Source organism: Neofelis nebulosa, chromosome 4, assembly GCF_028018385.1.
Source record: "Neofelis nebulosa isolate mNeoNeb1 chromosome 4, mNeoNeb1.pri, whole genome shotgun sequence".
NCBI lineage: Eukaryota > Metazoa > Chordata > Mammalia > Carnivora > Felidae > Neofelis > Neofelis nebulosa.
The window spans coordinates 157,543,204-157,566,598 of NC_080785.1; the positions used below are offsets into that span (position 1 = coordinate 157,543,204).

Consider the following 23,395-nt stretch of genomic DNA (forward strand, 5'->3'; position numbering starts at 1 on the left):
GTGTGCACAGGGCTCGCGGGGGGTGGAGGTGGGGCCGCGGCTCTTACCTGGACCTCCACGGGGTCCTCCGTCTGGGCCTCCTCGGTGTCCAGAAGCTCGATGGTCATGACCACCTGCCCTGTGCGCTGCAGGAACATGACCTGGGGAAGGAAGGAGGGTGAACAGCCCGACGCCACGGAAGAGCCCAGAACGAGGCCTGCGAGGTCATCGGTGATGGCCTTCCGCAGCCTCCAGGGGCCGAACGGCAGAAGCGTGTGGGATCAGGCAGGCGGGCGGCCGAGCGAGGGCCCGGGGCCCAGCCCGGCTCTCGGGCCGCAGCGATGCGGCCCGTCCCCCCCTCCACCCCCCCCCCCCCCCCCCCCGCTGCGGTTGCCCTCCTCGCGGCCCCAGCCTCGCGTGAGCCCCTCACCTTGAAGCAGTTCTCGTCAGCCATGCACCGTTCGGCCTTCCACTGGTAGCTGGTCTCCCTGGAGGCACGGACACAGCGGGAGGACAGGTTCCCCCCCGCGGCGCCCCGCTTCTTCTCGTTCAGGTAGAGCTCCACTACCTTCAGACAGACGTCGTCACTCACGAGGTGGTGCAGCTGGCAGGGGGGGAGAGCCAGTGGGTGCCCGGCGCGCGTGCCCCCAGGAGCGGGGAGGGGTGCGGCTGGAACCCCAGCCCCCGCCTCACCCGGAGAGGACGCCGGCAAAGCACACGAGGTTGCGCGTGAAGGCCAGGGGCAGCCCGGCCCAGACCCACGAGCCCTGCCGGGGCACGAGAAACACACAGGAAAAAAACACACAAGAAAAGGTGCCAGAGTGGGGACGGTAATTAAAGGTGCCACAGTGGCGAGTCACGTCTCCCCGAGCGTTCCGCTATAAACACAATTAGTTCTGTGAACCGCTATAAACACACTTGAAACCTTGAGGTTTAGGAGAAGGTGGGTAAGGGACGCGGCCGGGCGGCAGGTCGGACCGCGCAGGTGAGCCGGGGCCTCAGGGCACCAGCTGCGGTCCGGACAGGCTGCTACAGGCTCGGGGTTCGGGAGTCTTCCCCACACGCTGCTTTGTTGAATAAAGACACCGTATGGACGCACGGAAGTCTCACACGATGCCTGTCACGTGACAAGTTCCCAGTGAACGTTGGCTGCTGGTAACCAAAATGGAGAGGAGTTCCACAGGAGACGTTTGTGGAAAGGATAATTAAACAAACAAACATTAATCAGAGTATCTGGTTTGGCCCAACCTCTAGGTGCTAAAGTCAAGGCTACTGTCCCCAGAGCTGTGGCCTGCCGGGGGCAGGCGGGACGCTCAGCCTGGGGACGCGCACCCAGCCCTGTAACATCCCTGGCATCCCTGTCGCCCAGAGCTGTGCACAGGGCCCTGGGTGCTTGCTTCCTCTACACGCGTCTACAGAGGTCACGACCAGAGAGAGAGCCAGGAAAGGACAAAGACCCAGCCCGGCACACAGAGGGAAACGGGGAGGTGGCCAAAACCAAAAGGGTTAGTTAGGGTCTCAGAGCACGGGTGTCTGTGGTGATGCATCCCAGCAGCCACCTAGAAGACGCAAAGCCCCCCGCTCATCAGTGGGGGAAAAGGTGGGCTCCACGGGGAAGGGCCAAACGGCACAGACAGGGCCCTCAAGCCAGGACATCTGCACGGCCACAGAGGGACGCAAAGGCCCCACCCCACGAACCTTCAGGGAAATGCAACATAAGCGTCAACAGTCACCACCGTTTGGCCCGCCCCAGGAAGGACTCTGTGCACCCCGGGCAGCCTGCCTGCGCCCCACCCTGGGCCAGGGGGAGTGGTGGAAATGAACAGATGGCAACTTCGAGGGTCTAAACAGGGGCTCATTCCCATCGTCCTTCCCAGGCAGAGGCGGAAGGGAGCTCAGGCATCTCGGCCGAGGAATGTCACAGAATCACACTGGCGGGGTGTGGCCAGATGCACACAGACACAAAGCTCAAAACCAGGGGCGTGGGTGCCTGCAGGTGTGTGTGTGTGTGGGGGGGGGGGTCGCGCTGAAAGGAGGCAGCGCTGGGGCTGTTCGTGACCACCCACTGAGCCGCACGCGTGGGATCTGGGCACGCTTCTGTGCGTGTTCTACTTTGGCGGGAAAGGAAATGCCGTTTCTAGCAACTGTATCTGGGCAGGAGAGTTGGGACGCTACTTTCCTCGGCTTCTCTGCGGCTTTACAGCAAACAGCCTTACTCGATAAATAGGAAACAAAGTCAGGATGAACGACAACTGTTCTGGTGTTAACTGAGCAGGACTAGCGTCCCAAGACCACATCTGACTCATCTGGGGTATTGCTGTGCATATTATTAGCATGACTGTTCTCTCTTGGTGACACTCAGCTCTGGGTGACTTTTGCTCTTACAAGCGATGCTAATAAATGTCCCCGATATTCTCCCTCCAGAAGTGGGCTACAATTTTTTTTTTTTAATTAACTGATTTTTTTAGAGTTTATCTATTTTGAGAGAGAGAAAGAGTGAGCAGGAGAGGGGCAGAGAGAGGGAGAGAGACAGAATCCCAGGAAGGTTCAAACCCACAAACCGTGGGGCGCCTGGGTGGCGCAGTCGGTTAAGCGTCCGACTTCAGCCAGGTCACGATCTCGCGGTCCATGAGTTCGAGCCCCGCGTCAGGCTCTGGGCTGATGGCTCAGAGCCTGGAGCCTGTTTCCGATTCTGTGTCTCCCTCTCTCTCTGCCCCTCCCCCGTTCATGCTCTGTCTCTCTGTCCCAAAAATAAATAAAAAAACGTTGAAAAAAAAAAAATTAAAAAAAAAAAAAAAAAAAACCCACAAACCGTGAGATCATGACCTGAGCCGATACCAAGGGTGGGACACTTAACTGGCTGCCCCTGCCCCCGCCCCCGCCGGTGTCCCTGGGCTATGGTTCTTTACGTGTTGCCAAATTACCTTTAAGAAAGGTCTGTCGGGCACCCGGGGGGCTCAGTCGGTTGAGTGTCCAACTTCAGCTCAGGTCATGATCTCACGGTCCGTGAGTTTGAGCCCCATGTCGGGCTCTGTGCTGACAGCTCGGAGCCTGGAGCCTGTTTCGGATTCTGTGTCTCCCTCTCTCTCTGTCCCTCCCCCCTCACGCTCTGTCTCTCTCTCAGAAATAAACAAACAAACAAAAAAGATCTGTCACCGAGGAGTCAAACGAATCCTTGTACACCGTGTTCACGGCACTGTTCACAATCGCCAAAAGGTGGCAACGAGCAAAGTGGCCACCCCCAGATGCGTGGACGGACGAGTACGGTCCATCCACACGACGGGAGGCAGCCACACGAGGAAGCGAAGCAATGACACACATCACAACGTGGCTGAACCTGGAAAACACCATACGGAGTTTGAGAGAAGCCAGACACAAAAGGCCACGGCGTGGGATTCCATTTACACGAAACGCCCAGAGCAGGCAGATCCGCAGGGACAGAAGGCAGACTGGCGGTGGCCAGGGACCGGGGGAGGGGCACGCGGTGGCCGCGCGACACGGTGAGCGCACTGAACACCACTGAACCGCATTTTGTGTTCCGTGAATTCCGCTCCGCTGAAGCTACAAAGGAGAGGTGCTGCTGCCCTCGGGCCGACCGCGCAGACTCTCCAGGAGGGGCCGCACCGTCCCTGTCGCCGCCTGCCCGCACCCGCTCACCTGCCTGGCGATGCTCTGCACCAGCTTGTCCATGGTGAAGCCCACGTAGGCGTGGATGGTGAACATCTCGCGCAGGGTGTCCTCGTACTGCGTGGGGTCGATGCTGCCCTCCAGCAGGCTCCGCACCATGTCCAGGAAGGCGGGGTAGTACTCCTCCAGCTCCACCTCGCCTGGGGGGCGCGGGGGCCGTGGTCACCGGGGGCCAGACACGCGTGGGGCCCTCGCCTCCGGCCACCGGCTCCCTAGCACCGGCCCGAGGTGCCGGGACGCGTCCGCTTGGCCGCCTGGCGCCCCGCCCCCCCCCCCCCCCCCCCCCCGCCCGGTGGCCGCCAGCACCCGCGTGCCACCCCGGGGACCCCGGAGCTTACTTGGCTGCTTCAGCCGCAGCTCCATGGCGGGGTCGCTGCCCTTCTCCCGGCGGCCCTCACACAGCACCTTCTCCCTCTCCTTCTCCGTCCGATACTCCAGCAGCTGCTTCTGCGCCTGGCGGTAGATCTTGAGCAGCCGGGAGCACAGGGTCTGGTGCAGGCGCAGGAAGAAGTACCAGTTGTTGTTGGCGAAGAAGAGGCTGTACACGTCGTCCAGAGGCTTGTGCCGCTGTGGCGCCCGCTCGGTGGCGGGCGCCTCGCCCGCGGCCCCCTTCTCCTCCGGGGGACGGCTCTGTGGCCCGGGCGCCGGCTTCTTCCGGTCACCAGGCTCCGCGCCCTGCCCCTGGGGGCTGCCCCGGCCCTCGTCGGCGGAGTCCTCGGACGCCCCCAGGTCCAGCTGCTGGGAGAAGAAGAGGCTGGGCACGAACTGGTGCACCAGCTGGTGGATGGTGCCCTGGTCCTCCTTCTGGATGGCCGGCTGCCGCTTCACGTAGTAGCTGATGAGGGCGGCGGCGTCCTCGAGGATCTGCCTGTCCTCGTACACGAAGATGAGGTGCGGCTCGCTGGAGGGGGCGCTACGGCCCTCCGAGTGCTGCTCCTGGTGCTGGGGCACAAGGGGGCCGTCAGGCAGGAAGTGACCAGCTGGGGTGTCTGAGATGGGGCACCCGGGGCCACCGGGCTCTAACGGCATCAGGCTCTGGTCTGGGTGCAGCCCACACCTCCTGCCTGCCCCGTCCCATGCAGCAGCCCGCTCCAACCACTGTCCTCTCTGGGTCCAGAGTGACTTGACCTATAGGAGTGCGGTCAGTCCTATCCCATCACTCTGGGCCTTGCTGCGCTGCTCATGACAGGACCCCAATCCCTGGCACGTGGTCCTATGGCACCCGCCCCACCCAGCCTCTTGCGTTGCTCAGGGGTGCTGAGCTCCTGCTGTGCGCAGGACCTTTGAACGTGCCCCTCTGCTCTTTTGCCCTGGAAAACCAAAGCCCTGGGCTCACTCCTTCCCTCAGTCTTTATCCAGCTAACGACTTTTCTTCCTGCAAACCTGAAGACGGTCACACTTTGTCCAGACTGCCTCGAGCTGCCTGCTGATGTCAGCCCCCAACGACGCGCTCTCCTGGGCAGCACCCAGCCCCAGCCCCAAGGCTGATGAACCCAGGCTCTCAGAAAAAGGGAGCCTGGGGGTGGCTTGAGTGGCTCAGTCAGTTAGGCATCCGACTCCGGCTCAGGTCATGATCGCGTGATTCATGGGTTCGAGCCCCACACCGGGATCTGTGCTGACAGCCCAGAGCCTGGAGCCTGCTTCGGATTCCGGGTCTCCCTCTCTCTCTGCCCCTCCCCCACAGGCGCACACACCCACTCTCTCTCTTAAAAATAAATAAAGATGTTAAAAAATAAAAAAAATTTAAAAAAAGGAAAAAGTGAGCACGGGTCCTCACGTATGGGTGAGCAGTCCAGGGTGTAGCACTGAAGGGGCTCCCTGAACCACCACAGAGCAAATGACCAACAGAAAACGGGTAGGCCCAGCACCGTGGCTTTCTGGGGTGGGCGCCCCATGTGTCCACCAGAGGTCAGGCTCCTTTAGTGACACTGAACTGTGCAGCAGCCCGAGCTCTCCTTCCCTCCGTGCTGGCGGGAGTCCTGGGAGCTGGCACACGGGTGGTGCGGACACTCAGCCCGTCTCCCGGCTCTGATGTGACCTCCTTCCTCCTGCTGCTTTTGGAGTCCCTCTCGCATCTGTGCCCCAGATGCCCTGGAAAATCTTTTTAACTCCTTTTCTCCGCACAAGCTCCACGTGTGGAATACAGAACTGGTCTCTACTAAGCCACAATGCAGCGAGGGGCCGACCTCCCTACACACGAAGGGCCCGCACATGCGGAGCCTGCCAGGCTGGTGGGCCAACCTCGGGTCCCACACAGAGCGCTGGGCTCCTTTTCCCTCAGCCCCCAGGGAAAGAGCGAAGGAACTCTGTGGTGACTGAGGTTCGTCTCACGTGTCACCTCGTCAATTCTCATTCTGATGATGAACCGTGGGCCCTGCTGGGGCGGGGGGGTGGGGGGGGGTGGTGGTGTTCTCAGGCCTTAAGGACCCACTCAAGGATCAGAGCAAGGACACCAGATGACCTGCAGGTGGGCCCTACAGGGCCAAGGTGGCCCAGGGGAGGCAGGCAGGACAGAAGGGGCTTCGATCACAGGCTCTCGCCAAGTCACTCACTCCCTGCACGAGTTTTTTTGATGCCTAAATCCTCAAAGCCTAGAGCTCAGCCCTGCCTCAGTTCTGAGGTGCAGGCCCCATGAGCCTGAATGTACCAAAGCTGGCAAAAAGGCACAGGCCAGCGGCTAGAGGCGGAGCACTAGGGCCCGGACTCCTGTGGCTGGCTTTGGCAAGTGGCCACCTCTCGTGCCTCAGTTTCCTCACTGCTAAGACCAGGAAGATAATGGTAATGCATCATAAAGTCTGTACAAATTCTATGGAACGTTCCTTCTTAGGGTCTACCTGTGCCTGGCACACAGCTGGCAGCAGAGAAAGGAAAGCCGCTGTTACCATTTGCCTGAAGGAAGGTCGAGCAAGGCCCAGTGGGTAAGGAAGGAGGGAAGGGGAGGGAAGGAGGGAAGGGGAGGGAAGGGGAGGGAAGGAGGGGAGGGGAGGGAAGGGGAGGGAAGGAGGAGAGGGGAGGGAAGGAGGGGAGGGGAGAGCCCTTTGCCAGCAATGGCAGAACCGCTACAATCCAACCCCCGCCCCGGACTAGCTCTAGGCTGAGTGCCACAGAAGCATCCATTCCAGCCCTACAAAGCCAGGGTGACGCTGGGGAAACAGAGGCACCGAGACCCAGCCACCTGCCTGAGACCGGAAGGGCCGGGAGCGGAGGGCCAGGACCACTTGCTGGCTCAGACCTGGGCAGAGGGCCTCACCTCGTCGTAGACACTCTCGATCTCGTTGAGCAAGCTCTTGGAGCGGAGGGCCTTGGTGTCGTTCTGTTTGAAGTTCACGGCCTGATGGTCCAGGGACTTGAGATATGCCTTCTCGTACTGCTCCCGCCAGATCTTGTTGAAGCCCTGCTGGGCCTCCCGCCACTCCTCCTCCTTGGCCTTCAGCCTGTGGGGTCAGAGGGGCTCAGCATGGGGACAACCAGGGGCACCCACCCGTCACCCCTGCGCGGGCAGCCTGGCAGCCACCCACAGATCCAGCCGGGTGCGTTCCTAACTCGGGACAGTCAGCCCCTGGCCTGGGCAGTGGGTTCTGTGCTGAACAAAAGAGGAAGGTGGGGAGCATGGGCTCTGTAGAAGCAATGTGGCTGCTTTTATGGTTTTTCAAATATCGCTGCCCCAGCACCTCCTCCCTGTCCTGGCCCATGGCCCTGACCACACTCTGGGTAGTTGCTAGGTTAACTACTGGGCTCTCTTGCTTGACTGCAAGCCCCAAGAGAAGGGGCTCTGTCAGCCTCGCTCAGCTCTGCAACCCCAGGGCTGAGCACAGCATCTGGCCAAGGGCAGCCATTTAATTAATACCTGTTCACCAGGTCAGAAAGTTTTCCAAAACGTACTAGTATGTAAAAGGCAAGCCCTGCCATAGGACAATCCTATTTGTGCTTTAAAATAGCTCCTTTTCTCGTTTTGATGATTATGTGCATGGTGGAAAGTTCTAGAAGGACACAATTATTCCCAGTTGTGCTTTTCTCTCAAGAGTAGAACGGGGAAATGAAGAAAAGGCTGGAAACCACAGTAAGCCAGCCTGGAACCCCCCCCCCCCCCCATCACACCGGGGACAAAGAGCACTAATGGGCTCCAGGGAACCTGCTTGCAGCAGGCGGGACAGCCAGAATCGGGAGGGCACCTTTTCAGGACGACAGGGACAGCAGTGACAGGGTTCTTCTTGAGGCTCTCGATGATCTCTGGAGCCTTGTCCCCATAAATACGGTGGATGGCACGGCGCTGGATCACCTCCGACGTGCCCCCCAGACAGTCATCCAGCCGGAACTTCTCCTGGTCCTCAGGCGCCATCCGGGAAAGCTTCTTCTGCACACTTTCCAACACACGGATCGTGGCCAGGTTGGTCTCCAGGACGACATCTAACTATGGAAAGGAAGGCAGGGGTGGGCTGTCGAGGGTGCGGGGGGCAGCGCAGCAAGGCCCCAGGGACAGGCGTGGGTCAGCAGAAGCGATGCTTGGACAGAACTAATAAACCTCCACGTCTCTGAGGGAGGATGACGAAAACCAGGAAGCGGCAGCGCTGACGCGGCTCCAGGGGCGCGGAGCACGCACAGTGGGTCACGTGGCTGGGGCGCGACCCGGCAATGGTGAGAGCCAGGTGCTCACAGAACAGGACTCGTGGGCCTCTTACCACCGCGTGAACATCCCGCGGCTAGAACACGGGTGGACCCGTGAGAAGAGGGAAACAGTTCCCAGGCTGACCCACTTCGGGGGCATCACAGGCAATAAAAAGGAAGGACTCACTGCGTACGCAGCCCCCCCGCATGACTCTCCGGGGCACGTGCTGACGGGGAGCCAGTCCCCAAAGGTCACACCCTGGGTGATTCCCCTTAGGAAAAAGTGCCAGAGCTGGAAGCCAGGTCAGGGGTTGCCAGGGGTCAAGCACAGGGTGGGGGAAGGAGGCGGGTAGGGCCATAAAGAGCAGCGCGACAGATCGCGGCGGTGGGGGAGCAGCAGAGTACCTCAGCGGTGGCGGGGAATACGGGAACCTCCACGGGGGAGACCCCCACCCGGAGCTAAACACACGTGCCCACATACGCGTGTGCACACACACAAATACAAGTTCAACGGTGGGGATGGGAATGAGGCCTCTGGGTGTGCCAGTGTCAACCTCCTGGCTGTGACGCTGTGACAGAGATTTTACAAGCGGCGACCACTGGGAGGAGGGTACCCGGATCGCTTGCTGCACGTAAATACACAACGATCTCAACAAGCATTTCAATGAAAAAAATTAGAGTTAATTAATTAAATTCAAATACGCATATATTTAAAATGAAAAGGAACGGTACCATTTCCTAACCAGCGGGAAGGCCGACGGGGCAGAAAAAGGACACTTTCAGGTGCTGCCCCCTGCTGGAAAGCGCTGGAATCCCTGCTACTTGGAAGGAGGGTGGGGAGGATCACCAAGGACGCCTCCCAGGGTGGAGAGGGAGGAGGACAGACTAAAGCGCAGCTGGGGAGGAAGGCGCCACCCCGCGCCTCCCTGACCCCGGCCAGGACCCAAGGGTGCCAGCACACACACCTCGAAACGCTCGTCCTCACAGCGGTGCAGCTGCTCCTCGTAGGGGGTCTTCTTGGAACTGACGAAAGTGGAGTCCTCTGACCAGGAGGGGAAGGAGACCCAGGTGTCATTCAGCACCTGCACGGAGAGGAAACGCTGTGTGCCCAGTGCGGCAGGCCTCGGCGGCCAGGACGGTTTACTACGTCGTCCAGGGTAAAAGATAATGGAGACGAGAAATGGAATCCTAATTTCACAGGAAACCACTTTATCATACAAATGGCAACATTAATTTGAAAGTGATTTTAAGAGAAAACGTGACTTTGGTCAAGTAAACAAATCGTATTATTGCAGGGGTTGGCAAATGTTCTCTGTAACGGGCCAGATACTAAACGTTTTAGGTTTGGCAGGCCATCCCGCCTGTCAGGACCATTCAACTCTGCCTCTGTCCTGCTAATGGCAGTCACAGGCGCTATGTAAATGAACGGGCATGTCTGTGTGCCAACAAAACTATTTACAAACACCGGCATGGGCCGGATTTTAGTTTACTGACTCCTGGGCTACATATCCTGAAATCCAGCAAGCACTCTTGAATTATGGAAACAGAGGAACACTCTTGTCTACTAACCCTGAAAAAGTACTCAATGGTCAAGCTAAATGGAACATACCAAGCACAGCGAACCTGGGACAGAGCAGGCTGACGGCAGAAAGAAACGTTAAGTCTAAACGACAGAAGAACATGCCAAAGCCTATGCCAGCATCGTCTGTTCCACGGCGGCCAAAACTACCAGCAGAAGAAACCATCCTCTCAGTGCAGGCACTTTGGCCACACCCCGGCACCATCCATCATTCAGTATTTAGGGGGTCAACACTCAGTTCTTTTCTGTAAAGCATGGGGGTGATGGGTGTTACTGTGGCACTACCTCCTTGCAGATGGCCGTCCTCCCACTGCACTTGGGCTGCTGGTAGGTTTTGGGGAGCGCTCGGTAGCTGGATCCAATGCGTTTGCAAGACGCGTAGTCAATTTCCCGGCTGATTCCATCCCCGGATCTGTCGCTCATGGGCGGGGCGAATGACAGCTCCTTTACCCCCAGGAAGGACTTGAACTGTGCAAAGAGTTCTGGAAATTTCCTTCAGAAATAAAGACAAAGAGTAAGTTGGATTCCGGGGGGTGGGGGGGTGCGGGTGCTTTCTGAGAGGGACCTGGAGATTTCAGAATGGCTTCGTGTAGACTGCTGAAGGTGGTCAGAGAGGAGTGGCGAGAGGCGGAACCAAGCACCAGATGTGTGCAATGCCCTCAAATGGTGAGTAAATCTCCCTCCCACCCCTTTGTCATCAGCCAGGTCCCGCCACTAACAGGAGAGCCTTGAAACATGCTGGAATAGACAACTTAGACTGGCAGAAGCTGGGGTTAGTGATGTTCTTTAAATTGTATTTATTTGAAAGAGAGCGAGAGAGAGAGAGAGCACGCCCGCACGTGCACGGGGGAAGGGGCAGAGAGGGAGAGAATCTCCACACTGAGTGCGGAGCCCCACATGGGGCTCAATCTCACAAACCATGAGATCGTGACCTGAGCCAAAATCAAGAGTCGGATGCTTATCCCACTGAGCCACCCAGGCACCTCAGTGATGGTCTTTAACCGGAAGAGTTTGGGCATCAGGCCCGGGGTTGGTGAACTATTGGCAAGCTATCTGTGCCCGTCCTTGCAAATAAAGTTTTATTGGTACATCGTTGTGTCCATTGCTTAGTATGGTCTGTGGCTGCTTTTGCACAATGCCAGAGTTCCGTAGTGCCACCCTTGGCCCCAGACAGATAAAAGTCCGCCAACCCCTGCTCCAGAGCCTTCCTCCCTGAGGGAGAAGCCTCCCCTAGGGCAATCCCTCCCAGGAAAGGATCCCTCCGCAGACAAGTTCACGTGAGTCGTAACGTAATGGCTGTGCAATGGGAAGATCTGAACACAACTGGCCCCCAACGTCACCTGGATCTGTGATTAAATGAGTATGAAATCCTACCAAAAGGATAGTTACTTTGACAGGTGGCATGGTGACCTGCCTTCCGGCAGCTTCCTTCCTTCGTGACCCATGCCCTCCTCTCCTGAGACGGCCGTCCACTGTGCCCCAGCTGTAAGGACCCCATGCCAACTCAGCTCACAAAGAAAACACACAAGCGAATGGCAACACAGGGATGGAAAACATCCACAAAACCAGTGCAGAGGACAACGGAGGCTGCAGTCGGCATGAGCAGAAACTACGAATGCTCGGAAGGGGAAACGGTCACTCCGGCACACCCCACTCCGGCCCCGACTAAGGCTGTGCCATCACCAGGTGGCAGATCTCTGGGCCCCTGAGCATGGCTGCCTGTGGGTGTGCAAACCCACACCGAGGCTCACAACGCAAGACAGGCCTTTTCGAGGTGAATGCTCGCCCAGCTGGGCCTCACATCAAGGCGAGCAGTCAGAGAGGCCTGCTGCCCCCACACCGCTCTCGGGGAACAGCGGACCCCGACCCAACGCTGCCCACCGGCTCAGTACCTCAAATTTTGAGTTCCTTCATTCTTCTCCCTTAATCCCGCCGACAACTGCAGGAGGTAGGTTTGGCCATTTGGCGAACAAAGAAACTCTCACTCCGCTGGTAGGAAGCAGAGGCCCACTTCGGACTGCGGGCTGGTGACGTGCCCGGGTGGGCAGGCCAAGGCCACGTGCGGCATTCCCCGCCCCGCACAGGCCTCCACGGGCCCCTAGCTCATCACGGCACTTCATCTTTCCAACAACAGCGCCCACTTCCCGGCCAGGAACCAGGCTCAAAGCACTGGATTCTGAGCTCACAGACACGCTTCCGTGGGAGTGAGCAGGCAGTCCAAGTCCATATAAAAAGCCAGGCACGGTATGGCCGAAGTGGTGTATGTAACCACACCACCCTGCTCTGGGCCGTTTTTCAAAGTGTTACCACAGCTTTACCAGCCTGGGAAAGTTAACCCCAGCAAATGGGTCACCCTGACGTGGGTACCCTCTCTCAGAATCACCAAGGAAGCACCTCCTGACGACCCTAACTTGACCTTTGGGTATCCCAACCTACGGAGCCATGATCTCAGCACCGATTACAGAAAGAAACTGGAGACCAATGTCCGTTACAGACCCTGCTGAGAAAACCACAGTACATACAAATAAGGGAACATTATGCAGTCGCTAAAAATGATCATGTATGCTCACGTCTGACACTGACCGCTGACACTGGCCAAGAAATACTGAATTAAAAAAAAAAAAAGGGTGCTGTAGCCCAGCCTGACAGTATGATGCTACTTATGGGAAACAACGGCCACGCTCATAACCAGAGGGCAGAGCATGAATGAAGGGCCAGCTGCCGGGCTGGCCCACCCCAGACCCATCAGTCACCACGGCAAAGCTCTCTCTGAGGAGCTGGTCTCTGGGGAAAGTGAGAGGTATTCATTCTGGGCCTCAGCTTCTCCATCTTTAAAATATACAGAAACACATCTAACGTGTCAGTGAGTCCATTTGATGCTTAAAAAGAAAAAAAAGAATTGGTCCCTAACTGGTCCCGATGAGACAAGAATGTGACTCATCACCCAGACACCACAATAAAGGGAGAAATCAAGCATCTACCCTGGGTCGCCAAAAGGTGGGAAATACTGTCGAGATTTTCTCTCTTGCAACCCCCAGCGAACATATAAATAAATGAATGAACCATAAAAAGAACTCGGACACCACCGCCTCCGGACAGACAGAGGGACATGGGGGATGGGGCCGTGAAGTTGCAGGTGGCAAAACCCACCCAAGGGGTGGGGGCGCCAACACCGAAACAGTAAGGACAAAAGGGGGAGGGACTCGCAGGACGAATCAGGAGACCAAACCCAGACAAAGGGGCAAGACTGAGCCGTGTGCTTGGTGGTTCCCGTGCCATCCGTACCGTAGGGAGGTGCTCACTCCCCAGTGATGCTTTTGAAGGGGCAGAGAGCATGATGGGATGGCACATGGAGGGGCTCCTGGGGGCCGGCCCAGGCCCACTTGTATCCTGGGTGGTGGGCACAAGAGGCTTTGCCTAAAAATGATTCATGACTCATGGAGTCCTCCTTCACATGGTTTCCTGGATCTGTGCTTTAAGTTTATACACTTTTTTAAAAATTAAAAACATTTTTTCGGGGCACCTGGGTGGCTCAGTCGGTTGAGCGTCCGACTTCAGCTCAGGTCATGATCTCTTGGTCGTGAGTTCGAGCCCCACATTGGGCTCTGTGCTGACAGCTCAGAGCCTGGAGCCTGCTTGGGATCCTGTGTCTCCCTCTCTCTCTCTGCCCCTCCCTTGCTCATGCTCTGTCTCTGCCTCAATAAAAATTAAGAACATTTTTTAAATTCACAGTAAAGGGCTCAGGAGGCACCGGTCCCTGGGGACATCTTTAGCGCTAAGATACCGTGGGTCACGTATAACGTGCGCTCGCCATGCTCCAGACACGACTTCAAAGGTCTTACGTGTCCAGCCCACTTGGAGCGCTCCAAGACCATGCGGGACCTCTATAAATGGAGAACAGGCTCAGACTGGCTGGGACACTCGCCCGATGGGACAGAGCTGGTGAGGAGGCAAGAAAGCACACTGTGCACGAACGGGGCACATGCACTCACCTCCTAGAACATCTCTGCCCTCCAGCGGCTGCCCCCGCCCCAAGGGTCCGCCCACACCTGCAGCAGCGGGGGATGCTGGAAGCAGACCGCTGACCCGCTAACAGGGCTTCTCTCTGGACAGCCGGGAGGCTGGGTGGCCCTTTCATCCTTCTTCGAAATTTCTGATTGGTAGTTTTTAAAAGCACGTAGCAAGTGAATCTCTAGGGGATTTACGCTGGGCGATGAAAACCCAATCACCCGAAAGTTACCTACGGTATAATTCCATTTATACGCTTCTGTTGCGGAAGGTCTACAGGTGGAGCATAGGGTAGGGGTTGCCAGGGGGTTGGGGCCGAGACTGGGGTGGCGTGTAGGAGGGACACGGGTGAGGGTATCAGAGGTCAACACAAGCACCCCTGTGGGTCTGAAGCCACTCCGCATCTTGACCGCGGCGGACACACGAGGCTTCCCAGGTGACGGAGCTGTATCAACATGCACGCGCACATACACTAGAAACAGGAAACCCTGAAGAGATGGGTGGACTGGGCGAGAGTCAACATCCTGGTTGTCACGTGACCACAGATGCCGCCACGGGCGAACAGCGCCCAGGACCTGTGTTCTTTCCTCCGACTGCAGCTCCACCTACGACCTCTATGACCCTTGCGATTGAAAACCAAATTAAAAAAAGAAAAAAAGGCTTCACTCTTTCTCGAAAGCGATGACCAACGGCAGGGTGGACGGAGTTTCCAGAAACACACCCGCGTGGGAAGCCCCGGGAAGCGTCACTCACCCGAGAAACGGGCTGACGAGCTGGAGGAGCTCAGAGCCGGACACGAGCTCCTGGTTGAAGAGTGCGATGCAGCGAAGGAAGTTCTCGTAGACCTCCTGGCTCTTCAGCACCCTGCGAACCTGCGGGGAGAGGGGGTCAGGGGGCCCCGGAGGGCCAGGCCCCACCCTCACCCCTCCCCTCGCTCGGCTCAGACACCGCTCGGTGAGCGCAGAGTGACCAACACAGGCATGCTCTCGAGTGACGGCCGCGGGCCGCAGGGCAATGCTCTGTGTGCAACTGATAACGTGGCGTGGACAGTGCGTGCACGGGGCCATCTCGCTGGCTCCTGCCACCGACCCCGATGGGGGAACCACGGGACCATCCTTGCTTTAGGAAAGCCATACAGCTCAGGAGGGGCGGACGTGCGTCCTCAAGCCTGCTGGGGCTCCGAGCCCTGCTGCCTCCTGCCCGAACCCCCTCTGCTGTGGAAGCTGGGTGCCGGCCCCTTCTCCCAGGCCGGCCCCAGCAGCTCCCCACCCTCCCAGCTCCCTTCCCTGGGGCTCCCATCCTGCACGTCCGAGCTGGGGGAGGCCGGCCTCGACGGCTCACCTTGTCAAAGAAGGAGAACTCCTGCAGCGTGCCATACTTGCCCACGGCAGCGATGGACAGGTCTTTGGTACCTCGGAGTTTCATTTTCTTCTGTGGAGAGAAATCCCGTGCCGTGAAGGCTCCGTTCATCTTTGTCAGAGTTGCCACATCGGCAACATTGAGCTCTCCCGACAGCAACCGTCATGAGGTGCCGGGGGAGGTCTGCCCCGGACCCCTGTGGAGGAATTCTCAGGACCACCCACCTCAGCCTCTGTGGCCTGGCGAAGGGTGACGGTCACAACCGCCCTGCCCACAATCTGGGATCTAAATCTCGGCAGTTTAGGGCTTTCGACGAGAGGCGGGAGCATCACAAAACTGGAACGGCAAGGGAGACGTGCCCCTGGACACAGTATCAGAACCCTCTCCCCTGCCTGTTTTGTCCCGTGGGCTGTGATGGTGGGGGCAAGGGGACGGGAAGAGGACAGGATGATCCAATCTCTTGGATCAGCCCGGGGTTTAAAAAAAAAAAAAAAAAATTGTTTTTAATTTATTTTGAGAGAGAGCACGCATGTGGGGAAGGAACAGACAGAGAATCCCAAGCGGGCTCTGCGCAGTCAACGCGGAGCCCCACACGGGGCTCAAACCCACGAACCGTGAGATCCTGACCTGAGCCGAAATCAAGAGTTGGGCGCTTAACCGACTGAGCCACCCAGATGCCCCAAGAAGCTTGGGTTTTAAATCTCTGTGAAGACTTCTGTCTCTAAACTGGACTTAGACCAGAACTTAGCTGCACTCTTGAGGCGTTGCGGACCCTACAAAATCATCTCCCAATGCTGGGGATATGTCCAGAGGACACAGAAGCCAGCTTGAAGGGGCCCCACTGGCCATATCTGAGACAGTTTAGATGCCAAGATAAACAGTGAAAATCATGGGTTATAACTCAGGGTCCATGCTGGTATAGGTAACCTGATAAATGGGGATGAAGAAAAAGGCTCTTCCTTACAGTAGAAAGCCAACTAGTAAATGCACAAAATGTGACGGAATTAGAAAATCGCCATCACCGGTAATGAGTGCGACACGAGCTGGATCTCAGCCTCTCTCACCTCTCAGCGGGCTTCTTGTGCAGTGACCGACCTGCACAAGTGCACATGGTGGCCCTGCCTATGAAAGAGCCATTATGGCGAAAAGGAGCAGACTGAGCAGTACATCCTATTTCCACCGGAAAAGGTAACACTCCTCATACCAATCCTGTGAGCCAGGGGTAACAGGTAAACAGCCACCTTAGGAGTGAGCTGACATCCTAAGGTCCCACAGCTGATGAATTCCAGTCAGACCAGGGTCCATTCCCAGGGCCTGCTGCTCGGAGCCTCTGCATATTGCTCCCGAGGTCACCTATTCCCGAGGACCAGGCTGCCGGGTGCCCACATGTGTGGGTCACCTGTGTGCACAGCTGACGGTTACCTTGGCTGGTGCAGACACCGGACGGAGGAGCGAGGGCCGAGAGCGCTTTTTGCCGTGTTCCAGATTCTTCTCATGCTCACTCTTCTGGACGCTGTTCATTTCGCATGGTCCATTTCCTGTGAACTAAAAACACAAACACAGGAGGCGATTAGTGCTGGGCCCTTCGGGGCTGGCTCTTGGCGGGTCTGAATGCGTGGAACCACCTTTGGCTCGGCCCACGGCCCCAGTGAATGCCGCCTGCCACAGGCCAGGGGCCCCGTCTGCAGGCAAGACGACTCCAGCCTCGAGATGCTCACGTTTACTAGGGGAGAGACCGTGCACCCAAATCATCGTAATCTTAACATGGTGAAGGTGCAGGAAAGGCCAGGATGGATGAGGGTCCTGACAGGTGCAGGAGGGCACAGCAGGGAGACACCAGAGTTGGGCGCACCCAACAGACCACTGACAACGGGGATGTGACTGCATGTCTGAGTGCCCCATAGAAAGGAAGAGCATTTCAGGCGGGGACACTGGCACGCACCAGCCTCGGCAGTAAGAGGAAGCAGCTAGCGGCTACCAGGGCACCTTGGGGGGAGGGATGTGGGGGGCGGGGGCTTCCAGCCGAGTCTGTATTCTTCTCTACGAGTGAGAAAACACGTCTTGAGGAGAGTCAGCACGCAGCCAGGGGCTCGTCACCGGTCCTCCCAGGTCCTACGCTTCATAGACAGGGATGCTCCTCACAAGTGGGGTGTCTACAGGGTGTCAGCCATATTTACGAAAAATAGTTCCGGAAGAACGGTTCAGGATTTGCATCTATGTGCACGTGGCGGAGAGCGGAGCAGACGCTGGGGAGGCAGACAGGCCGCAAGGTTTTCTGCAAGATGCGTGCTGGGCCAGAGAGGCACCCCGCAGTCACCCCACTACGTCCCAGGTCCCGCCCCGCCACCGAACCTGGGACGTGGAGACACGACCTGAAGGGAGGAGTACTCTTGGCCCGAAGTGTGGGCTGGGTGAGCAAGGTGTGATGTAGCCAAACAAAATAGCCAGGAACTATCAGATACCAGTGAACTCTGTGTCCGTGTCCTCTATGTCCCTGCTGGGGACAGGTGTACCTGGTATATTCTTACATGAACAAGAAAAAAAAAAAATGTAGGGGCAGAATAAACAAGAGGATGTTTAGTTTTTATCGGCGAATAAACATTCGTTTGCACGTGTGTAGGAAACTTCTGGAAAGATAATGTAAGACATTTGCGAGTACGTACCTCTGAAGAGAATGACTTAGAAACTGAGACAGGGAAGGGGAAGTTCACTGATGTTCTAATTAATGCTTGGTTTTCTCACGAACACGTGTGATTTTTACCATAATAATTATACCGATCGTATTAAAGACCCATCATTTAATTATAGGCAAAACTTGGCCCTTAGGGGACTGATTACACTTCTCTGGAGAACAGTTTTCTAGAGATTCAAAGCTACTCGAAAGAACCATCTTCAACCGCTATTTCTTGTTGTAGATGCCTGAACAGGTGCAAGCACCGATTCCTAAAGGAGGCGGCCGGGTGACGCCGTGATGTGCCGAGCGGGACCAGGGGCCTGACAGGGAAACCCACCGTTCACCCAGCCAGGCTTCCCCAGCCAGAAGACAAGCTCAGTATTATCGAGTTTCTCTAATACTTCATTCAGACAGTTCTTACTTTTTAGTTATGTGTGCCCAACCACGAATGTGTGAGCCGGACGGACCCCCAAAGACACCTTGGCCAGGGGCTGACCTATTACCCATGCTGGGCCTGTTTTTGCAAACAAAGTTTTACTGGCACATAGCCACGCCCACTGGTTTACAGAGCATCCAAAGCTGCTTTCCAGCCATAATGACAGAGCCGAGTCTTTGCGACAGAGACCCACTGGCCTGCAAAGCCTAAGACACTTACTATCTGGCTCTTCATAAAACGTTTGTTGGGGCACCTGGGTGGCTCAGTGGGTTAAGCACCGGACTCTCAGGTCATGATCTCAGGGTCTGTGGGATCGAGCCCCACGTTGGGCTCTGTGCTGACAGCACGGAGCCTGCTTGGGAGTTTTTCTCTCCCCCCCCCCCCCCCCCCGCCCCTCCTCTGCTCCTGCTTTCTCTCTCTCAAAATAAACAAACATTAAAAAAAAAAAGTTTGTTGACCCCTCTTAAGCCAATTGGTCACATTTAATTAGCACAGTATCGAATTTCATCTTTGGTTTCTTTTTCCTGCAGTCTTAATGGAAATTTGGAAATTCAAAAACTAACATAAAGGATGGTGAATAAAAGATCAAATTATACAACAGATTGTATGTGGGTGCTTTTAATAGTTTAAAAAAAGTTCATTCAATCTGTTAAAATGTACAAGACGCTCTGATCAATAAACACAAAAAAACCCTCTGCTGAATTGATAACAGATGCTATTTAAAGAAACTGTGTGGGCAGGTGCTTTTGGGGAGGGAGACGCTGACTCTTCCAGGGCGGGCTTTGTCAGCGTCCAGCTTCACAAATGCTCAGCGGTGCCCAGCAGGGGGCGCGCGGCCATGGCAATCGGAGAACAAGGCTAGGCCGGCCCCACGCAGCACTGAGGACCCAGCACCAAGACGGAAACCTCAAGGGGAAAAGTAAGGCTGTGCCTGCTGCAGGCCTGCAGAGTTCGGACCGCCTGTTTGTGAGTCATCACGTGTCTGCTGTGCACCCCACCCCCACAACTCTAGCAGAGGGGGGCTCCGCGCCCGCTTTCCCAACTTCCTGCAGAGGCAGGGCTCGCAGCCCCAAGGACCTGCTAGGGTCCCTCCCCCAGTGCTGCACCTCCAGCTCCTGTCCAGGCAGGGCGCTCTTGAGAAAGGGGACGTCCCTGGCCCCCTGATCTCTGCCAGGACCGCGAAAGCGGGCCTGGGACTCGGCCAGGCGCCTCTGCCCCGAGGATGGGCTGCCCCTGTCCTCCGTGCTGCCCCCAGCGAGGGCAGGGCCCGGGGCGAGAGCTGCCACCACACAGGCCGGAGCCCAGGTGCGAGATCCCGATCCGAAAGCACGACAGTCCGACAGCCCACCGAGTGTGCCACAGGAGGGGGTGGGTCGGGGCCAGCCGGTGGGCGGCACCACTCAGCCCCAGCTACCGGGGCCCAAGTGCGCACAGCTGCACCCCAGGCGCACCAGCACAAGGGCGCGCGCAGCACCGCAGGGGGCCGTGTGTGGGAAAAGGGAGCCCGCCCGAGGAGGGCCGTGGGCTGTGGCGCTTCAGAGAGACATGCAGGGCCGAGAGCGCACACGAGGGTGGGGACGCGAGGAGGTGGGCTCAGCTGAGAGCCTCTGGGAGAAGGGAGCTCCCTGTCCCCAGGGGGCTCTGCTCAGCCCTCCCCAGGTACTCCCCAGGGGCCTCCCACAGGCCGGGTGGCAGGCCGGTCCTGGCGGGGCAGAGGGAGGCCCTGCGCCTGGGCGGACACTCTGGGGGGACGCTGGCGCTGGGAGAGGGTGGGGGTAATCCGTCTGGGTGCTACGCCCGCCTTCCCTAAACAACGAGAGCTGCTCTTTCTGGGGTACCGCGTGTGTCCCGGGCTGAGCGCAAAGCACTTGATAGCTTTCCAATCTGCATCTGAGCGGGAAGGCCATCATCCCCACGTGAGACACAAGGAAATGAGGCGCAGGAGGTGACGCGGCTGGCTCAAGCCCTCCTGAGTCCCTGTGGAGGCCGAGCCAGTGTCTCGGCCCAGACTGTGTGCTCCCAGGGCCCGACCCGGCCCTCCAGCCCCTGAGCACGCCCAAGGCTCCAGGAAGGTTGGAAGGACAGGCTACAGCTCCCGACTTGACAGGAGCAGAGCTTCTGGGACTTTGAGTCAGGAAGTGTTTCTGGGTGGTATCCCGACTTAGAGACAGCACTCATGGACACTGAGAGGCCATGCGATTCTACCTAGAATGTTGATGGCATCCAAACCCAGAGTCCTGTGCCCATCCCACCAAGCCCCCGACTCGAGACTGCTGCCCCCAGCCCTGCCCCACCCCCACCACATCTTCATTTAGAAGCGGGACCCTGGAGAGGTGGTGATGCCCTAAGGTGGGGCGGGGGGGGGGGGGGAAGAGGGGGAGCAGTGGGCACGCTTGTGTGCTCGCGCCCCAGCTCAACGTCCAAAGCAGGGAACAAAAAGAGGAAACGGAACAGTCAACAAACTAGGAATAGAAAAGCATTTCTTCAATCTGATAACAGGCATTTACGACAAGCCCAAAGCTCCCAGCACACTCCGTTGAAAGCCGGAAAGCCTTCCGTCTAAGGTCAGCACCAAGACAGGGATGCCTGCTCCCACCACTTCTATTCAACACAACAATTAGGCCAAGAAAAAGAAATAAAAGGCACCCAAATTGGAAAAGAAGGAAAACTGTATTAGCAGATGCCATAGTATCGTGTATATAAAAATTCCTAGTGAAGACACAAGACCATTAAAGCTAACAAACAGTGTGGCTCAGTCGGTTAAACATCCCACTCTTGATTTCACCTCAGGTTACGATCTCACGATTCACGGGTTCCAGCCCTGCGTCAAGCTCTGTGCTGACAGTGTGGAGCCTGCTGGGGATCCTCTCTCTCCCTCTCTCTCTCTGCCTCTCCCCCACCTGCATGTTCTCTCTCAAAAACTAAATCAGCTTTTAAAACTAAGTAAAAAATAAAGCTAATAAACAGATTCAGCCCTGCTGAATCGAGCTCTGCGTCGGGCTCTGGCCTGACATCCCAGAGCCTGGAGCCTGCTTTGGATTCTGTGTCTCCCTCTCTCTGCCCCTCCCCAGCCCGGGCTCTGTTTCGCTCTGTCTCTCAAAAATAAATAAATGTTAGAAAAAAAATTTTTAAACAAAACGAAACAAAAACCAAGTGCTGGGGACGAGGTGAAGTGCTCGGCCGGTGAGAATGTAAAACGGTGCAGCTGCTGTGGAACAGTCTGGCAGCTCCTTAAAAAGTTAAACATAGAGTCGCCGTATGACTCAGCAATTCCACTCCTTGGTATAGACCCCAAAGAACGGAAATCGGGGACTCAAATCAATCCCTGCACATGCCCGTTCACAGCAGCATCACTCACAATCCCCTAAAAGAAAACAACCCAGATGTCCACTGGCGGAGGAAGGGATAAACCAAATGCAGTCCGTCCACACAAAGGAGTATGACTCAGCCATAACGAGGAACGAGGGCTGGGCGCATGTCATGACGTGGATGAACCTCGGGGACATCACGCTGAGTGGAAGCCAGACACTAAAGACCACGTGACATGTGATCTCCTTTACCCGAAACGTCCAGAATAGGTCAATCTACAGGGACAGAAAGCAGCCTGGCGGGTGCCAGGGGCTGGGCGAGGAGGAGAGGGGAGTGCCTGTGCCCGGGGCCAGGGTCTCCTTCGGGGTGATGAAAATGCTCTGGAACTGGACAGAAGTGCTGGTTGAATAATACTGTGAACCAAATGCCACTGAACCAAATGCTTCAAAATGGTGTATTTTACGTTACGTGAATTTCACTTCAAGTTTTAAAAAGCCTTACGTTCACAGAAAATAAAATGAAAAGGATGTGGCAAGGGCAGCCCGGCGGGCCTCAGGCCACGGCAGGGGGGGAAAGGCCGAGGATGCGGTCTGCACGCCTGCCCTCCGCTCCCAAGCCCCTCGTCGCCCTCTGTGCCCCCCGTTCCCCACGCTGCCTTGGACCGCCCCCACCTGCACCTGCCCATAGGGCACCGGTTGCAGGCAGGTCTCCACAGCAGGACCTGCCCCAGCAGGATGTGGACGTGAGCCTGAACGGGGGGGCCCATGGGTGTCTGCACGCTGTGTGCCTTCTGGGGGAAGCCAGTGTGTCCTGGGCAGGGGTAAGGCTGGCCTGGTCTTCAGGGCTGCCCTGAGAAACAGGGCCCCGGCTGAGAAGAAGGTGGCCCTCGGGTCACAGTGGGCACTCTGTACTCACCAGGGAGCGCTTGGCTTCAGGCAGGAACTGTCCAAACTCGGACAGCAGGTCCTCCTGGCCCCGGAAGAGATTGGCCACCTCGGTGAACACCTCCTCCTCGGACATGCCTCGGAATGGCCGGCCCTTCGTGCTCAGCTGCTCCTTCTGCCGATTTTCGGGAAAGGGAAAATGAGTCGTTAGCCAAGGAACGAGGCACCCCAGGCTGTGACATTCAGGCATCCCGCTGTGGAGGAGACAGAGGGATGACTCACGAAACAGAGAACTAACCGGCCGACAGAGCCCGTGACCGCCACCACCAGGAGACAGGAGTGCAGCCTGCCACCCTGCTAACACCCCGGGGTGCCCCGCGCTGGGCCCCCTCGCTCTGGAGAATAGCTCTGTATGCTTTTGTCCTGGTCCCACCGCACGACACAGCCTGAGCCCTGGCCAGGGATGGGGCTTGTGTAGGAGTGTGGACAGAATGAGAGCGGGGCACAGTCGTGCCATCAACGATTTGGCCTCCACCCTTGCATGTCCTCAACCAGAGGCTGGGGAAGTACAAGGTGAGTGATGAGCCCACTCCCCTCCCAAGGGCGAAGGGGCGTGTTTTGCTGCGCAGGGGGGAGGGGAGCTAGGGCTGGACCTTGAAGGGAAGGGACTACCAGGATGAGGGGCCTGTCCACCCGGAGTCACAAAGACCCCAATGGTTGAAGGAAGACGGCCCGACCTGGAGCTTAAAGCGACAAGATGAAGACTGGAGGGGACCCGGGTCGGGAGGGGCGGAAACAGCAAGCAGAACTCAGGACAGCCATTAGAAATAAGTCCCTGTCAACTTTATCCCCAAGAATGTGACAGAGCAAAGGTG

The 23,395-nt window shown here is 57.3% G+C and overlaps 1 protein-coding gene across 5 annotated transcripts in view; it reads right to left on the reverse strand.

Moving 5' to 3' along the window:
• SIN3B (SIN3 transcription regulator family member B) overlaps positions 1 to 23,395 on the reverse strand; it is a 38,034-nt gene that overhangs the window by 3,536 nt on the left and 11,103 nt on the right. For 2 of the 5 annotated variants that reach the window (XM_058727552.1, XM_058727551.1), the window contains 12 exons: positions 22,552 to 22,695; positions 16,640 to 16,762; positions 15,200 to 15,289; positions 14,612 to 14,730; positions 10,136 to 10,343; positions 9,237 to 9,353; positions 7,839 to 8,077; positions 6,917 to 7,100; positions 4,005 to 4,608; positions 3,637 to 3,806; positions 410 to 583; positions 48 to 140 (listed from right to left, as the gene is read on the reverse strand). In XM_058727552.1, the coding sequence (XP_058583535.1) occupies positions 48 to 140; positions 410 to 583; positions 3,637 to 3,806; positions 4,005 to 4,608; positions 6,917 to 7,100; positions 7,839 to 8,077; positions 9,237 to 9,353; positions 10,136 to 10,343; positions 14,612 to 14,730; positions 15,200 to 15,289; positions 16,640 to 16,762; positions 22,552 to 22,695 (2,265 nt within the window). Of the gene's footprint in view, positions 1 to 47; positions 141 to 409; positions 1,132 to 2,789; positions 3,317 to 3,636; positions 3,807 to 4,004; positions 4,609 to 6,916; positions 7,101 to 7,838; positions 8,078 to 9,236; positions 9,354 to 10,135; positions 10,344 to 14,611; positions 14,731 to 15,199; positions 15,290 to 16,639; positions 16,763 to 22,551; positions 22,696 to 23,395 lie in introns of those variants that run through there. The other 3 variants (XR_009261052.1, XR_009261053.1, XM_058727553.1) reach the window with 3 other exon arrangements.